Genomic DNA, 21,470 nt, shown 5'->3' on the forward strand with positions numbered 1-21,470 from the left:
AAATTACATTCAACCATATATTAATCTTAAAAATAAATATTTATACCTACATGTACCAAGCATTTTTAATGGTCGTACAAAATTGTGTGTAATATATAACACAATACATTATTCTAAGTGAGCCACTATACTTTTAATCTGGCATCAGCTCGATTATGGCCGTAATAAGACAATAAACTTTAGTGATTGATGATCTCATTTAATAGTCCTAAAAATAAGTAATTTAGTAAAAGGTCAAACATGATGTAGAGATAAGTATTAGATGTTTTTATCAGGAAAATAAAGAAATACATGTGTGGTAAAATATGGAACTAATTTCTTATCTTGACAACGTTACTTTTAAGTGAAAAAGCAAAAGTGGCGCCATCAAAGCAGGTTTATTTTCCTGATCAAGTATTTTCCAACAGAGACCTTAAACAGCATAAATGTTGTAAATCTTAATTACAAAAAAAATATTTTTGGTTTTCATTAATATCACGCCTACCGCAAACCAAATAATCAATAAACAAGAATGGTTTTTGCGCTGAAGGCAAAATAGGTACATACAATTTTTATATGTTATATAATTACAACATTCTTAGCCTTCTTAAAAATGTAGAATTGAATACAATGATAAATAAGTTTATTTTTCTGAACAATACTTCCAAAGGCACTTGTAGTATTAAACCAAGCTGCTATTATTTAAAATTCCTTGCGACACATTATATCTGTCGATAGATAAAATAGAAATAAACTATCAACATCCAACAATACACAACATCAACAAATATATTACGTATCTGTAAATAATATGTGTACCTAAATATCAATTTAAAAATACATACCTTTAAAATAATCCTTAAATGTAGAAATATTGGTAATTCATAGAATTTTGTGACATAAATTACGTCACTATTACGCTATGTACTTTATACACCTTACATTCCGCATTATCCTCTGGATAGCCTCTTTTATACACCGTAACGTCGGGATTTTGAAGACGTGTTTTCCCTTTTCTGAATCCAAAAACCTGTTGCTGAGGGCATGGCATGTGAAGGCTGCCATGCCGTCAGCACTGAGAAACAGACTTGTTATCACAGCTTTACTCCGTCCTTAGATAAAAAAAACGTCTATGAATAAGGGGGTTAATTTATTAAGATTGATCTGGAAGAATGTCATTAGCTAGCGTCTGCAAGCAAGTCTGGATTCAGATCCGGAATTCCATTTCATTGATTGCGATTTTTCATCAGATTATGTTAAAAGCGTTAGGAAATGTATTTACATTTCAGTATAACATAATTTTAAATTTTCAAAATAAATAATTCATTTAAGTAGCAATATTTTTTATATCTTTTCTGCGTATTCATTCCATTCCTTATCCATATACTTTAAATTTACTTAGAGACCGTGAGTAATTTTAAGTAGATAAAATAAGTACAGACAACAATACCTATAAGTACGATACATTTAAGTACGAATACAATATGTGCTGTTATTAAATATAATATAGTAATTTGTGGTCATAGTAACTGAGCAAAATTTTAATAAGGATTGCTTTAACAACACGAACACTAACTTGGCCTACCTGAAATTAGTCATCGGAAGGCGGGTGTTACATTTATAAGTTTGAAATAAATAAGTAAATTACAAAAGCTACTTGCACAAAACATTAACGAATGTACAAACAGCTTTATGGGCTGGTTACAGTAAAACATTTTTATTTTTAGCGATTTTTTTACCATTTGCGTACAACTTACGTACTTAAGTAACTTATGTAACTTACAAATGTGTATTCTTAACTTAAAATAAACTTTTCTTACCTGATTTAGCAGGCTAACCGCCATTTTCAGAAATTATCCTTATCGTTTTTTTTACCGTCGCGTTAATGGATCAAATAGAAAAAAATCACATGCTTACAAATAACTTTTTCCGATAGGTTCGTTCTCGGACTCGAATTAAAGATTGAGATTGGGATAATTTATTTTTTTAAACCGGTGATATGGAATACCTGCACTTTTACGACACTCTTGACTTACTACAGGTCTAGTCAAATTGCGGGTGTGGGTATAGTTTTTTATATTAGATGCATTTGGATATTTTTCAAACTAATTACATAATTATAATTAGTTTTTTAAGTAAATAATATAATTGTGTGTAATACCTACTAGATATAAATGCACATAATTAATATTTGTAAAGAAATGTATTTTTGAGATTGTTCATTAAAGCGTTTGCTATATTTTGAATATTTGTATCGAGTATTATATTTGCATATTATCCACGTGTTAAATGTCTGTGAGGTGTTTTTAATATCATGTTATAAAGCATTACCCCTATAAGTAAAAAAACGTACGCTAAAGTTATTCTCTAAAGAAGCGATGTGTAGGAACTAAAACCATGACATGAAAATATAAATAAATTTAGTGTACTCTCTAAACATGTAATACTGAACGTCTATATATCAACGCTTAAAAGGCAATAATATCTAAGCGACATATATTTTCTGGGTCGTTTAATCTAGGATTTTTATTTATCTTTAGGACATTTTTTATATTATTCTTATTTATTTTTATAAATTAATAGTCTAGTTGTTATGAATTATTTATTAAAATCAAAACTTTAAATTGACGTTTACCGATTGTCGCTTAGATACGATTCTTTCAACCGTTATGATTACTCATCAATGTTATTGAGGCTAATTCTATAATACATTTCTGCACATGCCGATTTGTCTATAAGGAAATACTATATTGAATAAACTGCATACCCACCTATCACTCCGAGCGTAATAACAAATATATCAATTCATCTCACGTTCACATCATGACACAACTTACAGAATCACTTTGTAATAATAATGCCCAATCATAATGTGTTAACAATGTTGTTCAGATACTTTGCTTTCTATTTGCGAATTAGTAAACCTGAGGAATACTTGTTCCAATGTAGTTTGTGAGACGGAGTAGTCTTCGATGGGATATTCAGTCCTCGCCCTTTCCATTATAGAGAATACACGCCACCACGGCAGCCCCTTGCTGGCCAGCGAGTACGTGCTGATATCCAGATACGTTTCACTAAAATTTATAAAATACGACGTCAATTTCTATTAGCTAAAAACAAGATACCTGTTGGGTGTATTGTAGTGAAAATACTAATATCTTTATGTAGCTTATACGTATTCGTAGTTTCTAAAGGCTACTTATAAAATTATAATATTTTAAATGGTAATTAAATAAATATGTGTGTAACCTTTCGTCATTATATTCAAAATATTATATTTAACATATATAGGTTAATAGATTATGACCGAGTAAATATACCTTTAAAATCTATACTATTATATAAAGCTGAAGAGTTTGTTTGTTTGTTTGAACGCGTTAATCTCAGGTATAAGTTACATATCATCACGCTATGACCAATAGGAGCGGAGCAGTAATGAAACATGTTGCAAAAATGGGAAAAAATATTAGTTTTGAGGGCTTCCGTTGCGTGCGCTGCGTAAGCGATTAAAGTTATGCAACAATGATGTATGACGGGATTATTCCTCTTAAGTTCTACAAAAATATGTTATAAAACAAAGTCCCCCGCTGCATCTGTCTCCCTGAATGTGTTAAACTCAAAAACTACTCAACATATTAAGATGAAATTTGGTATGGAGACAGTTTGAGACCCTGGGAAGAACGTAGGTTCTCGGGAAAATATATAGCGTGACTTTTATAACGGAAAACTTTAGCCCGAAAAACTTTATAACGCAGGCGGAGCCGCGGGCAAAAGCTAGTAATAATAATAAATTGCAATACTTACATAAGCTTAGCATCAGTGAAGTTTTCGGTGATGTATTTGTCTATGTTGATAATATTTTTATTCCTTTGCGGCCCCGACGAGCACTTTACTATCAATGTATACCCTGGAAACAAAATGTTAGATAATATGTAGGTGATGTTTCTTACAATGGTCCATGGAGTGTATAAAGAACGTACCCTGTGAGAACTTGGTCTTGAGATGCTGCAGCGGGCCGAGGCAGTAGAGCCGGCCGTTGACCATGATGGTGAGCCGCGAGCACAGCGCCTCGCACTCCTCCATGCTGTGTGACGTCAGCACCACGCTGCGGCCCGCCACCGCCGCCTCGTTCACGCACGCCCACACAAGCCGCTTGGACGCAGGGTCCATGCCTGCTCACACACGTACACCGTCACTGACGACACACACACACGCACACACACACACACACACGCACACACCAGCCGCTTGGACGCGGGGTCCATGCCTGCTCACACACGTACACCGTCACTGTCGACACACACACACGCACACACACACACGCACGCCCACACCAGCCGCTTGGACGCGGGGTCCATGCCTGCTCACACACGTACACCGTCACTGACGACACACACACACATACACACGCACGCCCACACCAGCCGCTTGGACGCGGGGTCCATGCCTGCTCACACACGTACACCGTCACTGTCGACACACACACACGCACACACACACACACGCACGCCCACACCAGCCGCTTGGACGCGGGGTCCATGCCTGCTCACACACGTACACCGTCACTGTCGACACACACACACGCACACACACACACACGCACGCCCACACCAGCCGCTTGGACGCGGGGTCCATGCCTGCTCACACACGTACACCGTCACTGTCGACACACACACACGCACACACACACACGCACACCCACACCAGCCGCTTGGACGCGGGGTCCATGCCTGCTCACACACGTACACCGTCACTGACGACACACCACACACACACACACACGCACGCCCACACCAGCCGCTTGGACGCGGGGTCCATGCCTGCTCACACACGTACACCGTCACTGTCGACACACACACACGCACACACACACACACGCACGCCCACACCAGCCGCTTGGACGCGGGGTCCATGCCTGCTCACACACGTACACCGTCACTGTCGACACACACACACGCACACACACACACGCACGCCCACACCAGCCGCTTGGACGCGGGGTCCATGCCTGCTCACACACGTACACCGTCACTGTCGACACACACACACGCACGCCCACACCAGCCGCTTGGACGCGGGGTCCATGCCTGCTCACACACGTACACCGTCACTGTCGACACACACACACACACACACGCACGCCCACACCAGCCGCTTGGACGCGGGGTCCATGCCTGCTCACACACGTACACCGTCACTGTCGACACACACACACGCACACACACACACACGCACGCCCACACCAGCCGCTTGGACGCGGGGTCCATGCCTGCTCACACACGTACACCGTCACTGACGACACACACACACACACACACGCACGCCCACACCAGCCGCTTGGACGCGGGGTCCATGCCTGCTCACACACGTACACCGTCACTGTCGACACACACACACGCACACACACACACACACGCACGCCCACACCAGCCGCTTGGACGCGGGGTCCATGCCTGCTCACACACGTACACCGTCACTGACGACACACACACACACACACACGCACGCCCACACCAGCCGCTTGGACGCGGGGTCCATGCCTGCTCACACACGTACACCGTCACTGTCGACACACACACGACACACACACACACACACACACACGCCCACACCAGCCGCTTGGACGCGGGGTCCATGCCTGCTCACACACGTACACCGTCACTGTCGACACACACACGACACACACACACACACACACACGCCCACACCAGCCGCTTGGACGCGGGGTCCATGCCTGCTCACACACGTACACCGTCACTGACGACACACACACACGCACGCCCACACCAGCCGCTTGGACGCGGGGTCCATGCCTGCTCACACACGTACACCGTCACTGTCGACACACACACGACACACACACACACACACGCCCACATCAGCCGCTTGGACGCGGGGTCCATGCCTGCTCACACACGTACACCGTCACTGTCGACACACACACGACACACACACACACACACGCCCACACCAGCCGGTTGGACGCGGGGTCCATGCCTGCTCACACACGTACACCGTCACTGACGACACACACACACGCACGCCCACACCAGCCGCTTGGACGCGGGGTCCATGCCTGCTCACACACGTACACCGTCACTGTCGACACACACACGACACACACACACACACACGCCCACACCAGCCGCTTGGACGCGGGGTCCATGCCTGCTCACACACGTACACCGTCACTGACGACACACACATACGCACGCCCACACCAGCCGCTTGGACGCGGGGTCCATGCCTGCTCACACACGTACACCGTCACTGACGACACACACACACACACGCACGCCCACACCAGCCGCTTGGACGCGGGGTCCATGCATGCTCACACACGTACACCGTCACTGTCGACACACACACACACACACACTTACCCGTCGTCGGCTCGTCCAGGAATATCAGCGGCGAGTCGCCGAGCAGCGCGACGGCCGTGCTGATCTTGCGCTTGGTTCCGCCGCTGCACTCGTGCACCTGTCGGACGCGAGGCAAGCGTTATCATTGCACACAGTGGGCACAGTGACACACTGGCACACGCACGACATTACCTTCTTGTCGTAGTGCTTGATGAAGCCCAGCGTGGTGGCGAGGTGCAGCGCCCTGGCGGCCCCCACCGCGGCGGGGATGCCTCGCAGCAGGCAGAAGATGCGCAGCGTCTCGCGGCCGGTCAGGTTGTCGAACAGCGCGTCGAACTGCGGGCAGTACCCTGCGGCAGTGGGCGCGTGATCAGTCAGTGAGTCGTACAGTGTACACTGTGGGTGCAGTGCAGTGCAGTGCACTCACCGATGAGCCGGTGCACGTCGCGTACGTGTCCGCGCAGAGAGTATCCGTGCACGAACGCGTCGCCGGCGGAGATGCGCGCGTCGCCGGTGAGCATGCGGAACGTGCTCGTCTTGCCGGCGCCGTTCACGCCCAGCAGCCCGAAGCACTCGCCCTTGCGCACCGCTGCGACACAACGCACACTCATATCATGAGCCACCCGCCGTCCACACGCCAACACACGCCTCACACACACACCGCCATCACTCACCGAACGTGAGCCGGTTCACTGCCAGGAACTGCGTGTAGTACTTGGTGAGGTCCCTGCACACGAGGCTGTGGGTCGCTATCTCCGCTGCAGTGAGCTCGCTCGCCACTCGTCTCTCCGCGGCGACGTCATCGTCCTCATCGTCCACGGCGGCCGGCAGCTCCGACCGGCGAGGAGCCATCCACATCAGCTGGACAACATGACAGTAACTGTAAATCCGTGCCGCTGCGAGTATAACCATATACAATAATAATATGATGTGAGAATTAATACCTTGTTCAATAGCTCGTATTCCTTTATCAGTAGGATGGAAAATGCTACGACACCGACTATCACCATCGTGACCAGGTACCGCGCGACTCCAGGCTCCTCCCATGTCAAAAACGGGTTGTCATCAACTGAAGAAGCAGAGACATAATTAATACAATGCTTTAAGATCACAACTGATACAATAAATATGGTCTGCAGTAGCTTACTACAACATATATCGAGGTTTAGTTTGTGGCACACCGTGAGCTGCGTGCAGTTCTCCAAGTCCAGCTGACTGCACAAACTGTCACACGCGTTCATCTTGATAGATGATACGATCATTTCTCTGAAATAAAGCATTCCAAATTTATGATTAAGTTGAGAAACACTTAAACAGATGTATAAAATGTATAAAAGTATTGAGCGTTTCATTTCTATCAATAATTATCAGCATCAAGGAGTCTTTTAAAAAATTGCATAATTTAAAATTAATTGATACTTTACTTTTACCTTATGCTTCTGCTTAGGCTGTATAAAGGTAAAACAGAGAAGATGTTATCAAATATAACAGCAATTGATTCGCTGCCAAGCTCTGGCATCCTTAATATTTCGGTTAACAGAAACGGCATTGATCCTGGAGACAGATACAACTTTCATTAAGACTACTCTGATAATTAATGAGAAAAAATATTACTTATTTATACTAAGTACATCCTGCTTGTAAGTTGTAAGTGTACTTTGAACATAAAAAAGTCATGTCGATAGTCTATGTCTACTGTTAACAAACAAAAACGTAATCAAATCAATTTAAAGTAGTATTATAGAAAAAAATACAATTTATTTGCACATTACAACGTTATTCCTGAAAATTGTTTGCTAGTTCTACTTTAAGACTCCAGTGAAAATTCCAATCAGTACTTTTGTAAAAAAGTCTAACTTACCCGTAAAAATATTCACAAAAACCATTTTGCTAAAGCCGGTGGACGCTTCGTCGAAAAAGAATGAAACCAGATAATGTATGGGTATTATTGCGAAGGAAAACACTAAAAGCACCAAAAAAACGCGACCTGAAAATAAAAACATATCTATTGTGAAATTCCGAGTAAATGTGAAATATCAACACCATTTTATAAAAAAAATATGCATGATAAGATGGTATATTGAATAAAATAAATAACGAATAATCAAACACAGTCCCCAGATTGATTTTTTAGAAAAATAATCCATCATTTAATTAATATACGAGCTTAGGCGGTGAGAGAGCTTCTCGCTAACAGTCGGTCTGACTGGCCGCATTAGATGTTTCACATCATCACATTACATCAATTGTTGAAATAAAAGTTATCACATGTACCTTGATGTCTACAGCCGATTTCGATAAACGATCCCAATCGATATTTAGGATGGATTACACAAAAAGACCAATAAGAATATTATTCGTGTAAGAATTTTTCTCTTATATTTTTTTCATCATGAATATGACTTCCTAGATCTTGGAAGCAGGTGATAGAGCCTAAGTACCATTTTTGAAGACTGGACAACCACAAATCACATAGATCGTAATTCAGAACCTTCCACAAAGTAGTTTACCGAGTTCATGAAAGGTGGAGAGAGATGTTTCCTGGAAGCATGCAATGGTGGCGATGACACAGAGGTGTAATATCAACATCCAGAGCCAGTCCCAGGCGAGCGCCGCGCCCCACAGCACGGCGGGCCGCAGCCCCGACACACGCTGTAGAAGCTTCGCACCACTCGTGCGTTCCTGGAAAAAGGACACAGTTTTTGACTTTTTATGGCTGGCATGATGCAATGAACAAGGTTTAAAAACTTAACGCAAAAAAAGCATTTATCTTAGTAAATATATTAGTCGCAGGTTTGGCCTAGTTGTAATTAAATAACGAAATGGGGCCTTACTAATTTATTATAATCTCTGTTAACATGTATCTTAGTTATACAATGCTTTTTGCTCAAGTTTTTGCTTCTTCCTCTGACGTTGTATGTCACTGAATAGATCAGTTAAAATGAAAATAAGGCCATTACTAATGTTAAATATTATATCAAATAAAATGCCAACCTTGATGACAAAAAGTATGAGGAACGCGCTCAAGATGCCTACACAAAATCCGAGGCTGAACGACAACATAAAACCCAAACTTGCACCAGTTGCCATAATCTGGATCTGAAAATAAAACGCTAATTATATAAATTTGATAACCCAACGAAACTATATGTCAATTTTGCAGATTCCAAAAGACTCTATTAAAAGAAATGGATTGATATGTGGACTTCATGTTCTCACATATACGCTATCCATATTACATTTTGCTGGAAGAGCTTAGCGGAATGCTGAACGACCTAGTTGGGTCCTCTCGGCGAGTCGCTCTCGGCATGAACTTGGACAAAACCAAGGTCACGTTCAATGAACATGTCGTGCCGGGACCGATATCTGTCGACGGCATCCCCCTCGAGGTTGTGCAGGATTACGTCTACTTTGGCCATACTATCCAACTAAGCCGGCACAACTTTGAGTGGGAGGCTGATAGGAGGATTCGGTTGGGCTGGGCAGCATTAGGCAGGCTTCGTCAGGTATTTACGTCGGCAATTCCACAATGCTTGAAGACGAAAGTCTTCGAGCATTGCGTCCTACCGGTGATGACGTATGGTGCCGAGACGTGGACACCGACGGTAAGGCTAGTCCATAAATTTAATGTCGCGCAGCGGGCGATGGAGCGAGCCATGCTAGGTGTCTCTCTCGCGGATAGAAACAGAAATGAGGTTATCCGTGAGAGAACCAAAGTAACGGACATAGCTCGGAGAATAAGCAAGCTGAAGTGGCAGTGGGCTGGCCATATCTGTCGTAGGACCGATGGCCGCTGGAGCAGACGAGTCCTAGAGTGGAGACCGCGTCTCGGTAAGCGTAGCGTAGGACGACCTCCGACCCGCTGGTCCGACGATATTCATAGGATCACCGGTGGACGCTGGATGAGGAGAGCGGAGGACCGAGCAGTGTGGCGCGCTTTAGGGGAGGCCTATGTTTAGCAGTGGACAGCTGTAGACTGATGATGATAATGATGATGATTACATTTAAACCATCTAATGGACACAAAATTAACAAGTTTTCTATTCTTTAAATTAACTTGAAGTTGAATAGAATGAATAGATGCGAAGAATTTACCAAACGCATGCTCCTTAGTGCTTCTTACACGATCGGTCCCTCCGCATTTTTCGATGACTTAACGGTCGTATTTAAAGTGCAAAAGTAGTTTGACGTACACCTACCATGTTCTCAACAGAGTAAGGTAGTGGATAATTCACGATTCTTAAAGTGGTGCCAGGTGACAGAGCGGCCATTATTGCGTTATCGACGAGCGCAAGCGCAGTGGCGCAGTCGTGGTAGCCGTAGTTGCTGAACCACGCGGTGACGTTGTCGCGGCCGAACGTCGCGCCCACCAGCGCCTCGTAACGCACCCGAGATGGCTCCGTTTCGCTCTGCAATTATTTAATAATTAATACAGCAAAACTATAAATAGTCAAGCAAGTCTATCAAGTCATTAAACACAGGTATCCTTATTTCAAAACTCATATCCTACGATTAAAGGTTCATTTGCCTAGAAATTTCTACCCGGCCTTTATACACGCTATTATGATAAAAGGAAATTAATATTTAATCAACAACTAGAGTAACCTGGATGGGTTGACTAAATTAGCAATACATAATAACAAAATTATTGTAGAGGGGAACTGAAGAAGGTACGATAATGCGGGCAGAAACGGTGCTTTGGTAGAAAGGTATTAGACAAAAGAAAATTGTTATCGCATTAACTAATCCTGGCGATTGAAAATTTGTATCCACCCAGAAAGCGAACACGGCACATGAGGACACAAACCCACTATAATGGCTAAGTTAGTGAAGCGACAGTGTTCAAGACTCCTCTGGCTTTGTGAGTTCATTAACGATATCACCACGAGTTGCACTTGCTCTATTGCTAAGTATAAATCAGTAGGCGAGTTTGACTACACCATATAGTATTTTGCTATCATACTGATTGAATCTATAATCTCTATGACCTAAGGTCGTGATAGTGTCACTTAACTAGATCTGTTATCCTTATCTAATGATATTGATTATTAGTATGTGATCGTGCTACTGAATGCCGTCGAGTACGTCGCTCGCCTGAGGTTGAACCCAGACAGTATTGCGCATGGCGCCCTTACACGTTGCGTGTTAAATGTTAATAATGTTCAGTAATTACAGTAACAATAATGACCTTCCACCCGGAATCAAAATGTTGTCGCGTGTGAGGCGGTTGGTTATAGAGATCTATTTTACTGACTTCTTAAGGTTTGTTACGCCGATTTATTACCTGAATAAATCGTGATCTTTTTTTATACTTCCAATTAGACCCTTTTTATACTTCCAATTTAACGGATAAACTCCGCATTCGCGGAGCGAAGTTCTTCGCTTTCGCATCTTCCTCCGCATCCGTTAAGGCCTTCGTTAACAATCCTATTTAAAAACGGGATTATTAACGCTGAGGCATCACGTATGAGAATTAAATTATAATTCATAAAACTTTCTATGACGATTTGATACAATGTTTCCCTATCATTATCAAACCCTTGAAAAAAAAAATTGTACACATGCAGAAGATAAAATTGTACACTATTTAGATAAAATTTGTTTGTTACTCATAACGTATCGGGTAGTGATGGCGAATTCTTAGTTAGGCGATTATTTTTTAACCAGTGATTACTAGTTTAGTGATTACTAGTCAAAGACATAAAAAATATAGTGATATAAAAACCACATCGCTTGTGTACTACAAACACGTGTAGGCGGAGATATACATGCTTGTAAAACAGAACAGTAGCGTGCATACTAAGTCCCTCCCCCAAGCAAATGGTCTTAACCATTTGTTCCAAATTTTTACGCCACACAAATGAATTTTAGATATTTTAGAACTCCTTACTAGTATTTGCTTGCTGCTCCGCCCGCGTGAAAGTTTTCCGTGATAGTTCTGCTATAGAAAGCTAAATTCCCGGAATAGAAAGCCTATGTCGCTCCTAGGGTCTCAAACTATCCGCATCCGTTGGGTAAATTTTGCGTTTATTGCGTTCACAGACAGACAGATGCGATGGGAGAATTTCTTTTATATTATTTATTTTTAGAACTTTTAAGAGGAACAATTACGTCATAAAAGATTGTTGCGTAACTTCTACCGTTTGCGCAGCACACCCCTCTTAAAGGAATACTTTTTTCCCATTTTTGCAACATTTTTCAATAATACTCCGGTCCTATTTTTCCTAGTGTAATGTCAAACAGTTGGATAACCCATTTATGCTACCTCGATAAATGGGCTATCCAACACTAAAAGACATTACTTGTCTGCCTTCGTGAGAAAAATCAATTCAGACGGATGACACGTCATCAATGTTGTACTCACCAATTTCAAATAGAATTTTTCAATATCCATCGCTCCTACATCCGTGAGAGTCATGCTCGGTATCGTCGACGTTTTGAAGTAATCTTTGTAAGCGATCAGTGCCCTTGCTGCGAGGCTGCCGTCGGTGAGATTATGTGCTTGGGATATTATTGTTTGCGTTTTCTGGTATCCCCTCTCCAAGCTAAGTTCTAAAGGCGGTAGATCGGCCAAAAATTTCCACGATGCCGATACTATCATAGAGAGTCCTATGTTTATAACGGGCCATAACAGTTGCGTAAAAGCTAGGCCTTTGTTTCTGATCGTGTTGTATGCGAGTTTAATAAATGTAGCCTTTATATGATTCCTTAGCAATTTGAAACCGCGAACTTTCTTTTCTTTAACAGCGATTGCTAAAGTGGGATAAAATATTTATTTTAATTGTACTCATTCCTGAGATTATTGCACTGAGCGGTCACTTATTTTACCCTTGCCGCAAATAAACATGTGGTACGTTATTAACTTACTGTCATCGATATCGAATGTGTGTATATTTCCATTCTGAGGAACAACAACATCGTGTTTCTCTCCATTTTAAGAAGTTCTACGATATCCGAATTATCTTCTGCTCCGGCTCTAAAATAATTAGATGTGTGTCAATATCTTGTAGAAATTATACAACAGTTATATAAAATTAGGTAATAGCTACCAAAGTACTTTACTTCATAAACACTTCCTCAAGACTGGTTATAGACAGACCGTAGCTAGAAATACGGAAAACATTTCTTTTTTCCTCAAATTGTTGAAGCATTTCCGGAAATTGGTTAACATTTTCAAATGGAAAAATATAAGTCAGTTCAGATCCTGAAAAAAAATATAAATATATGAGAAAAAATATTTGGAACATTAAAAAACCAGTCAAATAATATAATAGAGTGGCAGTCGGATCTTGGTAAGTCGAATGCAACACACACAGAGGTAGAGTATAATATTTTTGATATCTTGTAGAGATGTCTTAGTGATGTACCAACATTATATTTGAAAGTACCAGCATAGACGTTTTTAATAAATATTAAAAATCATCATAAATTAGTCCTAAATCATAATGTAATCTTCGTCCTCTAACTTTGTCTTGTACGTTTTTTTTTCAAAAGAGTTTTAAGAAAGTGTTTTGCGATAAGCAAACTTACTATCAGGTGGAATAATAGCTTGTCTGCTCACTATTGAAGAGTGAATGTTATATACAGGGTCATTTTGACATTGCGTTACTAAATGAAACCACATACTAGTCTTCACCTTTGCTGACATTGTGCTAAAAATCATTCATTAATAACTAATATTTTCACGTAAAATCCTGGTTTTAATTTCAGATTTTTTTATCATGTTGTAGTTTAATGGGAATATGGCATGTGTTTGGGTGTATTTCTGACTGTAAGTATGATGTTACCATTGCAACGAATTCTTTTAGACTAGTAGTAGTGGCTTTAGGGCGCGTAAAATTAAAATTACTTTTTATTAATATTTATTTTGTTCAAAACTTACTCTTTATTATTTTACATCTACGGCTCAAACAACTTATTATAAGTGTTATTTCTAAGTAAATAAGTATGTGGTTTCATTTAGTAACGCGATGTTAAAATGACCCTGTATACAATAAAGTATTTAAGATCTTTGTTGATAAGACCTATGCTAGTATGTGTTATATTTAGACATAATTAATAAAACAAGTGATGGTTTTTCAGAGCCTTGTAAGTTGCTTCGGTTGCCCTTAAAGACGCAGAAGTATATTTTATTTTGCTGCAAATACCTGCATTTCTATTAATATCTCACTTAGTGAGGCATCCAAAAATTATTCTAATAAAAAAGCTTGTGTAATATATGTTAAATAACAAATGGAAAATATTTTCGTAAACTCGAAAAATCGAACAATCAGTCATTGATTAAAACAAGATAAAACTGAATCGAGAAGTCATAAATCAAAAAGCTTAAATGATTTACAAAACGAATAAACATTTATGATGGTATAATAAATTATGAAAGATAAAGATTTTAGGTATGTTCTACAATCGGGATCGTTATAAAGATTTCCAGTTATCGAGCGTTTTGACAATTAATTACGTTGCTACTAAAATGTAACCAAAATGATTTAATTTAAAAAACGGCTGAACGCTGGGTCTTAAGGCACGGTGACCCTTTATAACCGCTAAGTCGTCTTTGGTTTCAGCTTCGGCCAGAGAGGACACAGAATCGGGTATTAGATGCAGTGGACTTTAACGAAGCCGACGCTACTTGCATAAGCTAGTAAAATAAAAGATTGCAATCCCTTTTTATGTCATTCATAATGCGATAGACACATACCTATGTTGGAATTTTTCTTAACTTTGGGTACGTGAGACTTGAAAAACCTGGTGACATCATCGACTGGGCAGCCGTCGTCCTTGACAACGGTGAGCTTGTAGCCGACCCCGTAGTGCCGCTTGAGGAAGTAGGGCGTGCCGACGCACTGCAGCCGGCCGCCCGCCATGATGGCGATGCGGTCCGCCAGCACGTCCGCCTCGTCCATGAAGTGCGTGGTGAGGATCATGGTGCGTCCTGCGGGCGTGGGCGCGTATAGTGAGTGTACAGTGTGCGGGCAGTGTGCAGTGTGTGGCGCGTGTCGCGTGCGGAGTGCGGTACGGTACCTCTCTTCTCCTTCTGCAGCAGGTCCCAGAGCGCGCGGCGCGCGGCGGGGTCGAGCCCCGAGGTGGGCTCGTCCAGCAACACCACGCGCGACGCGCCGCACATGGCGCAGCCCACCGACAGCCGCCGCTTCTGCCCGCCCGACAGCGTCGACGACAACGCGTCTCGCTTCTCCTCTAACTCTAGCACCTTTATGAAGTGATCCACTTCAGCGCGGATCTTGTTCTGCGGCACGCCCTTGAGCTTCGCGTAGAACACGATGTGCTCGGCCACGGTGAGGTCCGGAAACAGCACGTTGTGTTGCGGACAGATGCCCACCGAGCGTCGCGCCAGCTCCGTCTCACTCACTATGTTGTACCCGTTTATGGTCGCCGAGCCTGACGTCGGAGGTACCATGCCTGTTTATACAATAAATATTCATAAAAATAATAATATCTACTGTATTATATACTGTGCCACTGCTAGGTCTTGACCTCCTCTACTGCTGAGAGTGATCCAGATAGGCAGACTTCACGTACTGTCAAAATTGCTATAGAGTGCAAAATTGTTTCCTCACGATGACATGACATGACAAAGAATACACACATAACTTCAGAAAAGTCAGAGGTGCATGCCCTTGGGTTTTGAGTCTGTGGTCATCCGTCTCGATAGTCAGTTCTCCTCCCAACTAGTCTATCGCACCTTTTAGAGAATCTCAGGAGTCATCCGTGCCGATGAAACCTATCCTATTGTCATCATGATAAATATGTATTTAGAATATTTCCTCGGGCTTACACCAGCAAAATTTCAACTATATTTTGTGACATGCTGCAATGTCACACGCACGTCATGTCAGTGCAGGTCAGTATTTACTTTTTAGAGAGCTGAGCTAAATAAATTTAAAGAAATATATTAATAATAGTAAATAAATATACCGCCAGTGGTTAAGAAATTGTGTTATATTGACAAATCTGTGTATTTACTTAATTGCCAATATGTTAGAGGTAGTTACAAAAAAGCTTTAAAAGGTTATCGGACCGTCTCAGATTATTGATAAAGATGTATTAGTTAAATTTAGGTCTAAGTGCACCAACGTGTTAATTTTTTAGCTGCGTAAAGGCTGACGCCGCTGTAGAGGGACAGATGGTTAAGTACCTCTATGGAAGGGGAAGATTTCCAGTCAAGCAGATGTTGCGCCTGACCGGCCGCGACCCCTCCGACGGTTCTTATTCGGAGATATATATATGTAATATATATGCTGCGCGTCGCACGAATTCCGCTATCGTAAGCCAGTATCGTCTATCGCCATCTAGCGTGATTGCTATACGTTCACTGCGATTATGTCAATACTATATTGGTCTTCTCGCAGGTTCCGGTGATGTTGACGAGATGGCGGTGGATGCACTAATTGTACCACCACAATTTATTAGAAATACGTGATCCAAATACATATTCCCGATGAACAGGCGATTACCATTCGTAATAATATATTGTTTACGTACGTGAATAAATTAATTATTGTTTGGAGGCATACGTAAATAGGAATACTCACATATATTCGGGCGAACATACCATTTGAAATATGTATTTATATGAACAGACGAATGGAAAACGTTTTTATTTGTATTAAGTTACGTAAAAAAGATCAAAAACTTGTTTCACCATTCAACGACGACACGTGATATTAACAACGACAAAATTGCTTCATCATGCTACGTTATCATAATATCAGGGGATAAAAACACGGACATTGTCGCTTACATCATAACTATGTTGCTACGCAGCTTTAGGTAAATAGGCAATGTTTTTTGACTATTAAATCTCGATATCGTGCTGATAGTTTCTGTTAGCAACTTACTGGCGAGCCTTGCGAAGTTTAAATCGATTTCGACATTGGGAATGCCCGTGTATTCATCACTTGAATCATAAGTATTTAATAGGTATTCTCAATCTCATAATGTTTTGATAAATACGCGTTCTATTTTATTATTGGTGGGAGATATAAGTAGTTACATTTTTTTTACAAATAAACATTCCAATTTTGTTTATGTACTTACATTAATTATCATGATAAGTTCATGACGCAATAAAAATAATGTTAATTGAAGGTCGGCGCCGCGCCGCGCTGTTACCTAGATTAAGCCGCGATGCGATACCTATAGCGCACATCACCGATGTTCGAATAACTCAGATTCACGTAATTTTAACTTCACATCTGTGGCATTACAACTCGGTGTTCATCCACCGAAGATATGTCACATAATTTACATACAATACATCTAAAACGTAGGTCTCTCATATGTGAGAGTTCGCCTGGGTAAGTACCACCACAATGTCTATTTCTGCAGCCAAGCAGTGTGTATTCACTGTTGTGTTCCGCTTTGAAGGACATTGTATGCAGTGTAACCACTGGACATAGTAAGACTAAACATCTATGTCTCAAGATGGCGAGCGCTGTGGAATACCAAACAATACTTTGTAATTCGAGGTGTTGGATGGTGTTTCTGCTGTTTATGGGCGGTCGTATCGCTTTCCATCGAGCGAAAGGCGGACTCGTCTCGTCATTCAAAGCAATAAAATAATATGATCGATATAAATACGTATGATCAGCGAGACTCTTTGTACACGGTAACATGTAGCGATGAGGCGAGAACTTTAGTCATCGAAGTCAATGTCCTGCTTACAACAAGTCTTACCTGTTAGCATTGATATTGTTGTCGTTTTTCCAGCTCCGTTGTGTCCCAGTAATACGGTAATCTCGTTTTCATACATACGTAGGTTTAGGTTGTCCACTGCCCTTTTGCGACCTTTGTATATTTTCGTAAGGTTCTGTGAATCGTTTAATTGTGAGATATTTATAACAGTTCCATATCGACGGTTGAAAAGCTAATTGACTTTAAGCGACATATTTTTTCAACATTTTAACTAGATTAAAAACATAGACAAAATGATAATTTAAAAAAAACATAGACAAAATGCTAATTTTAGATATGTATGAAACTTAGTGTCGCAAAAAATGTCTCTTAAGGCGATACCTCAAGGTCCATTTTCATACATTTTGTTTAACCTTTAATCTGGGTAACTAAACAAGTATTGGGAAGTAAAGAATTTAAATTCACGTCTAGTTAGTGATTAGTTCTCGCAGTTGAAAGAAAAACGTAAAAATAATTAATAATCATGGATATTTCGGCCTTTAAAATTTAATATGACGAAACTTTAGTTACCCAGATTAAAGTATTTTACGTTAACAAAATGTATGAAAATGGACCTTGAGGTATCGCCTTAAGTCAATTAGCCTTTCAACCGTCGATATATAAATAACGCAATAAAACAAAAGCATGACGGTTTTGCAAATATGTAAATTCCCCTGCTGCACTTACTTGCATGTTGACACCTATAGGCACACCCTTCGGTTCCTCGTCATGTACCACTTTTAAAAGCGCATCATTGTATTCTGAATCGGTGTCGACTACACATTTTTTTTCATTTACGTCTGAAAATTAATAAACATCTTCTACAATGTAACTGCGTAGATAAAACAATAGAATATCCTTCCTATATTAACCTACCAACGTAATGTTTCAAATATACAACTTATGATTACAAATTACTATCGCCATTGGCAATCATAAAAATCAATTCACAAAAATTAAATGCTGTATAATTTGGATTATAATATACACAAATATGATATAGGTTAAATTTATGTGAAACACATTAATCAAAACCATCACATTAAAACTACAATAAGACTAAGCCAGTTTCTCGCCCGATTGGAGGCGAGAAACTTATGCAATTATGTTAGCAATAATCACCAGAAGACTATCATAATGTGTACGATACAAGCGAAAAGTAAAAAATCGCATGCAATTATATCATATAAGAAACGACCGAGCAATTTTCTCGCCCGCTGCTACACGATGACATTTTTTCTTGAATGTGCGAGTATTATACAAATTATTTGGAATATGTGTAAAATGAAACTCGTATACAGTTATCATATTTAGGCCATGCGAGGCTCGCCTGTCAACGCGGGCGAGAATTGTTTGTGGGAAACATTTTTTTATGTCCTCTCAAGACTCGCACGTGCGAGACGTGAAAGTAGCATCGTCTGTATGTAGCTTTATTGATGCTTTAAGTACATTAACCAGAATAACCAGTTTATATAAACATGTATAACAAGTTAAGCATCATTATGTTATTAACCGTTTAATGGAGTGTTCTTGACCTTCGTTACACAAACTTATAATAAGTAGGTGGTATGCCTATACTATGGAATTATCTAACTATATGAAAAAAAATCCGGCTTACAATACGGATAAAAACATAAAATTTATGTTGTATTATTACATTTATTTTTGTATAATATCTGACGTAAGTGTTGCAATGAGTGGAAAAAAGTCTTGTTTTTTCTTGCTGCAAAGTGCAATGTCACGTTACGCAGGTTAATTTAATGTCAATTACATCCATCCATTCAATGTGCGCTTGATTCAAATAACGACAAGACTGGATATTCGAGTCTACGAGCTATAATACTCGTATGAGTGGTATAAAATACGAAATATGTCTTCAGATAAATTCATAGACATCCTATAATATCTATAATGAATGCTTGTACCGAATCTTTGAATTTGATTACACTTACCAACCATTTTTACCGGTGACCAGAAACTTTTAGTAAATGGAAAGTACCATGGTAAAGGAACACCGTAAATTCCAGGCTTTATCTTTTCAACATACGCAGCGATTGCCATATACAGCACGGTGTCGAATAACAGCATTAAAACTACATGACCCGGTAGGAATGGCTCGTGGTAAGATATCTGCTTGAAGAAATCAGCCCATTGCAAACCTGTACAGAAATAAGCAAATAAATTGATGGAAGAAGTAGTCTCATCAAGCATGGATCGACAGTCAAGGAAGGACACAGCTTTGATCCGTGAATGGTTGACTGGGAGAGAATCCCTTTAGCATTAAGTCCGCCGATATACATGTTATGTATGTGAAAAGCAAATAAATAAATAAAATGGGAAATTAATAAATATAAAGAATACGGATTTTCCTAAAAATTAAACAATTACAAACCCCACTATGGAGTATACATTTCTACAATAAGCGCAGACATTCGAGTGATTTGAAATCTAACTCTCTTAACAATTATATTGGACAAAAAATAAACTTCAGAAGATGACAATATATAATATGGTACTACTTTAACAATGTAAAATGTTCTCAGATATAGCGGTCAGTAAACTTACAGTTCACCTCTGCTCTCAGAACGTGATATCCCGAATACATAAAACTTAAATTTTAGAAAAGTCTTTTACATTTATAAAACAACAGTTCCATTGAAACGAATATTTCTATAAATTTACTATAACAGGCGAAGATACAAGGTTTTTCGAAAAATAAAATCGATCGCGACAATTTTACTTGTCAGATAAACTTATCACGTTAATAAAGAAAAAATGGCAAGTTTATGTCACCATTGAAACGTAAAGGTCATAAGCAGAAGTCGACATAATTATACTACACAGTACGGAATAATTGTAATTTAAAGTTCGTAAACCAGATATTCATTAATTACTTCAAGCATGTGAAAAATAACTAACAAGTGTTGATTTTGATTATTCGATATTCTAATAAATATGATGATATTGTGAAATATTACAATAATCTGTTTTGCGTTTTAATAACTCGTTTATCATTAAATAAATATGACACAATAACGGATTTTTTTTATGTAAATGTAGTGGAATATGTTAGAACTCTTTGTGTTGTTTTTATTGTCTCTATAATAACAGGATTATATACGTATAAAGCTGACATTTATCTATTTCCTGGTCTGACGACCTCACTTATTGGTAGAAATGAAATACATGAAGTCACTCAAAGTAGAATATTGCGAAATAAATAAAACTTTGTCCGTAGCATTCTCAAGTTTTATAGTTCCAAAGTATATTTTAATGAGCTGTACAGCGTTTTAGTTATAGAATCAGCATTTCAAATCGCTTTGGAGCAGTCACCACTTAACCAATATGTCAGGTTCGAGAAAATAAGACCATGAACAAGACACGATGTAAGAGTTACTTACCTTTAGAAGTTCCTTCTGCAATTATAACCATTTGGAA

At 40.2% G+C, this 21,470-nt stretch overlaps 1 protein-coding gene across 1 annotated transcript; it reads right to left on the reverse strand.

The window, feature by feature from the left end:
- Positions 1–396: 396 nt before the first annotated feature.
- LOC115441555 (phospholipid-transporting ATPase ABCA1) lies at positions 397–21,464 on the reverse strand (the record flags this gene model as incomplete). The annotated part of the gene is given in 24 exon segments (XM_037445828.1): positions 397–3,053; positions 3,784–3,886; positions 3,960–4,151; positions 6,363–6,459; positions 6,534–6,721; positions 6,724–6,930; positions 7,016–7,202; positions 7,286–7,410; positions 7,489–7,607; positions 7,772–7,895; positions 8,203–8,328; positions 8,852–9,023; positions 9,336–9,440; positions 10,541–10,750; positions 12,706–13,094; positions 13,209–13,274; positions 13,277–13,317; positions 13,404–13,545; positions 15,040–15,273; positions 15,363–15,758; positions 18,036–18,168; positions 18,720–18,832; positions 19,985–20,191; positions 21,434–21,464. Coding segments are annotated over 24 exon segments (3,906 nt in total), but the record flags the coding sequence as incomplete, so codon positions are not given.
- Between the last annotated feature and the right edge of the window lie 6 nt (positions 21,465–21,470).

This window comes from Manduca sexta, unplaced genomic scaffold (assembly GCF_014839805.1).
Source record: "Manduca sexta isolate Smith_Timp_Sample1 unplaced genomic scaffold, JHU_Msex_v1.0 HiC_scaffold_2174, whole genome shotgun sequence".
NCBI lineage: Eukaryota > Metazoa > Arthropoda > Insecta > Lepidoptera > Sphingidae > Manduca > Manduca sexta.